Source organism: Gavialis gangeticus, unplaced genomic scaffold, assembly GCF_001723915.1.
Source record: "Gavialis gangeticus isolate Ggan-Ray unplaced genomic scaffold, GavGan_comp1, whole genome shotgun sequence".
In the NCBI taxonomy this organism is placed as follows: domain Eukaryota; kingdom Metazoa; phylum Chordata; order Crocodylia; family Gavialidae; genus Gavialis; species Gavialis gangeticus.
The window spans coordinates 105,756,883-105,761,555 of record NW_017729022.1 but is presented as its reverse complement, the minus strand read 5'-3'; the positions used below and the strand labels follow the sequence as shown (position 1 = coordinate 105,761,555).

General features: G+C 40.5%; 1 protein-coding gene across 1 annotated transcript in view; it reads right to left on the bottom strand.

Annotated features, from left to right (window-relative positions):
- Positions 1–3,667, bottom strand: part of NUP50 (nucleoporin 50) — a 42,708-nt gene extending 39,041 nt beyond the window's left edge. The window contains exons 1-2 of the mRNA XM_019515918.1: positions 3,562–3,667; positions 676–759 (exon numbers count right to left, since the gene is read on the bottom strand). Coding sequence (XP_019371463.1) covers positions 676–759; positions 3,562–3,630 — 153 coding nt within the window. The 5' untranslated portion in view covers positions 3,631–3,667. The remainder of the gene's footprint in view (positions 1–675; positions 760–3,561) is intronic.
- Positions 3,668–4,673: the final 1,006 nt, after the last annotated feature.

Below are 4,673 nucleotides of genomic sequence, written 5' to 3'. Positions count from 1 at the left end.
GCACTGGAACAGGTTACCCAGAGAAGTAGAATCTCTATCCTTGAAGGTTTTTAAGACCCTACTGGACAAAGCCCTGGCTGGGATGATCCTGCTTTGAGCTGGGGGTTGAACTAGATGACCTCCTGAGGTCCCTTCCAACCCTAAGTTTTATGATTCAGTGTTAACTAAGGAAAGATCTCTAATTTTTTTCCCTGTAGATGCCTTCTTAGGAAGAACCAAATCACTCTGGCTAAATTTTGAAAACAAATAAACCAAAACAAACAAAAGTACAAAGAAGACATCCACGATAGAGAATTTCAGACCAGATCTAAACACTGGCAAATATGTACACAGATGAAACCAGGAAAGTGTTGGGTCAACTTTATTAAATTGGCTACCAACCCCACCTATAATCAGAAAGTTCTAAAACTTTTTCTATGAGGATGAAACAGAATCTTTACAGATGTCTGCTTATACACGTCCACCTTTAAAAGATAAATTGTTCAAAGACTTTAAGAACCATCATCCCCTTTGAATTACAACAATATTTGCACTGTCCATTTCCAGTCTATTTCCACCATTGCTACAGGACCTTTACGTAAACTTCCTACACTTGCAAAATCAAAGAAAGACTCTATAATAATGAATCACTATGAAGGACACACCACATATCTCAGTCTTAAGTGGCTTAATTACCTCAGACGCAACATTTCGGCGCTTTGCTTTCTTAATAGCTCTGTTCTTCAGGACTTCTTCACTAGCTATTGAAAAAGTTCCCACCTGTAGAAAATGTACAAAATTTCAGAATCAATGGAGAGAATCTCAAAACAAAGGCCAATGTGATTTGGAAAAAACCTTCTAATAGCAGTGTGGGTATGGCAGCCAAAATGACCAATCAGATGCACTGACTATTAGTATAAAACAGTATACCTGGCTTTTTGCCTCTTCCCTGTCTTCAAATAGGAAATATTACAGGCCCATTCATAAAATGGTTCTAGCTGTGGCAAATAAAGACAGCTGTGGGAAAGTACTCGTCTATGCTAATGATGCCTTCTTTCAGCCCTGCAGGCCAGATGAGTGGCACCAGGTCAGTCCATGACCTCAATCCAGGTGCATGGGGTGGGAGCAGCTGGGGTCTGATCCCTATGCACAAAGCCAGGCCAGTCAGGACCAATCCAGATGCACAGGACCAGAAATGTGGTGGCAAGAAAGCACTGGCAGTGTCAATGCCACTGCTCCTACACCAAATTTCTGGACTTGAGGGGAGGGGCTGGGGCATAAAATGCCACTGGGGGCTCATTTCAGCAGCAGCAGGCCAAACAACAGCTGCATTAACTACCCTGCTCCTAGGGCAACACAGGGGCTCAGACACCCATGACACCAAACTGAGCCCAGATCTGGTCCTGCAAGGGAGCTGAGAGCGCGAGCCTAGCTTGGTATGAGTGGTGAGGGGAGGAGGAAGGGGAAGAGGAAACAAATGTGAAGTAAACAGCTGGGGCACTTCTGCCATCCCATGTAGCTGTTTGCTGTGGCTCTTTATATTCCCCAGCAAACCATTTGTTTGGGGGTGGGGGAGGGAAGAAATCAGGAACTTAAAGGTTTGCTGAAGAACCTGAGGTCTACTCCATGACTTGTTGATAGATAACAAAAGAGCATGCTTTATAGCAGTGTTTCTCAACTCATGGGTCATGACCCAAATGCGAGTCCCAAGAATATATGAAAGGCTCACAGACAAACTTTTTAAAGGGTAATCCATTTTTAAGGAGAAAAACGTAGGAAACTATGGCTATTCCTTTGCAGCCTCCAAGGGGCTGCTTGGAGTTCCCCATGCCCCCCACACCCCTTGCCCTGCCCAACATACCCACCCCATAGCCCACACACGAGGGCTGGAACCAGGGGGCAGTGGGTCAGGAGCGACGGGCAGTGGGTCAAGACTGGCCATTGATGCTCACAAATGGGTCCTGGTGCAAAAACAGTTGAGAACCATTGCTTTATAAAGTCCATTTTGCACTAAAAACACAGCACGTATTCTTACTTCTGGGTGAAATGTGTGCTCTTGCAAGTACCCCCACCCTACCACTGAGGAACTATGTAAAATATACCACGTTAACCTCAGAATTATCTATTTCTTAGCTACCGCTGACCTGCAGTACTTATGAAAAGGCACAAAGATCTGAACAGAAATTCTATTTAAATACAAATTCGTACTAGTGGCACGTGTCCACTCCATAATTTTTGAGTATCAAAATTGTGATGTTTGAACGCTGGTAAGTTCCATTCAAGTTCTTTTACCCCCATACACAGAGGCCAAAATTTTTAGGTATTTAAGCAAATCACAAATCTTGGTTATTGTTATAAACTCCATTACCTTACTCTAGGCCCAAGGTTTCAAGTACTGGCCTGTAGAGCCACACCATCTGGAGTGCCAAGCTACTGGAAATTGTGGGGCATGGTGAGGGAGGGTTTTGGCCTGCTGCAGAATCTGGGGTCTGCAGTCCACGCTAGAAATAGACATGAGCAGCAGGAATGCAAGTGAGGGCTGTGTGACACTGATGTGGCAATCCAGGTGACCAAGGGCACACCAGTCTGCCCCCACAGTCCAGGTTAGATTTACCTGTTCTAGGCAACAGTATAAGCTCTAGAGCACTGATTCTTAACCTACTTGTCAATGAGCCACCCTTGTAGCTCTCAATGTGTGTTACATGGGCTTACCACACAACTTACTTCCTGTGTATCCATTTAAAAATGTTTTGTATCTGTTATGCTACAGTAATGCAATACATGATTATTCATGTAATGCAATGATTATTCTGTAATACCTCTCATTTCTACACTGTCAAATGTCTACCAAGCACATTTAAATAAGCTCTCAATATGTTAAATGGGCCACAGCAGTGTGCTGATTGGGCTGCATGTAGCCTGCAGGTTGAGAAATACTGCTCTAGAGGCAGCCCGTCTCCTTCCCAGAAATTTTATCTATTTACCAGTGGACCAATCATATTAAGAAATCCCATGAGTTTAAGGATGCACACACTGACAAAGATACACAAAAGACCACACCAAAAGACAACATACATCTGCACCAGGAAGCACAGGTCTTATTTCAATAGAAAAGAACAAGGAAAGTGAACATGTCAGCAAAGACTACAATCTAGAGGTTTCAGTCTGTTAAGACTAGCTAATACTACTAGAAACTAAGTGTGTTACTACTAAAGTGTATCCTCAAAAGCACATGGCCCACATACATATCTTGATCCATTTTTTCTACTAACCTAAAAAGTTAAAGGTAAATTTGTACACCAACATAAACTAATTTTATATTACAGTTAAACAACACCCTTTTAATGGTTTTCTTCTTTGAAAAAGTTGAGCAATGAGGTTTAATCATTTGTCATTTTGTTGGAGGTCTTTTATTATCTAGCTACTATTGGATCTAACCTGAGTTCCTGAGCTTTAGCCAACTTAACAGGTACATGCCTTGAATCAAGAAACTTATATTTAGCTTTGTTAGGCTGAACTTCACACATTTCAATGCCTTACAAGGGAGAAGGAAAAGAAGGGAAATCAAAAGAAATATCTTACCTCCTCAGCTTCATCCTCTTGATCCCAATTCCTGTCTGTCAACTCCTTCTCTGCAATTCTCTTTGCCATTTCTCCACACCTGCAAGAGTTTCACTAATCAGTAATTTGGTGAACAACTGTTAGACTAGCACAGAATACATTTGCACAGAACCAAATACTAGTTCAAATATTCCTTAACTTGTATTGCTCAGAAAAAAAAGGGAAATGTGTGTTTGTATCAAAGTAATTTAAAATTAAAAAGACGAATAAAGTCTCAGTTATGTTTAAGATATAGTTACTATTTGATGCTAAATTTGTTCAAGATAATTGAAACTTATTTCAGGACGCCTACATATATAGTGTGTTCTCAAATCCTAAAAGTGTACAAGTAGCTCTAAAGTAGACAGCAGTGGAACCACAACATTTCAGTTAAATGAGAAACTGACCTTAAAAAGGTAGACCATACATGTTACCCTTTAAAAATTAAGATACTTCCCATGAACCTTCTAAAATTTAAGAGGGAGGAAGATTTTACAGTGAAAAGTAACCACCTAAAGTTCCTTTTATTGCTGAGAAATAAGGGACCGTGTACTCGGCAAAACAGAGTTTAAAATGTTTGCCACACCTCCAATAACTCAAAACATCCACACTAACTTGTAAAACGTTCTCATGGATTTAAATCAAATCACATTTTACTTTGGTAAGATCCTGGCAAATTGTCAGTGTGAGAATTTTATTTTAAGTTTGAGGTTAGAGACGCATATGTGCGAAATTCTACACAGAAAGCAGGGTTATTTTAGAAAGCTAAAAATGTGTCAATTGTGCTTATACAATTTACTTTAAGCTGAGTATCTTGGCTTTAACTATAAAGATAAGATATTGCCTATGGAAACACTGTCATTTTTAGTCTCCAAAAGTAAATATAGCCCTGACAGTTGATAATATTCATGAATGACAGTAGTAGAATTAAATGACTTTGCTTAAGGACAAGAATAAGATGAGATTTGGGACCCTATATTTCCTGCATTGATGAAGTCACCAAAGTTCAGAAGGCTTCCTTCAGCATCCAAGCCACAAACAAGTCAGAACACCAGTGCAAAAGCAAGAGCTGGTTAACCACTGTGAAGGAAAAT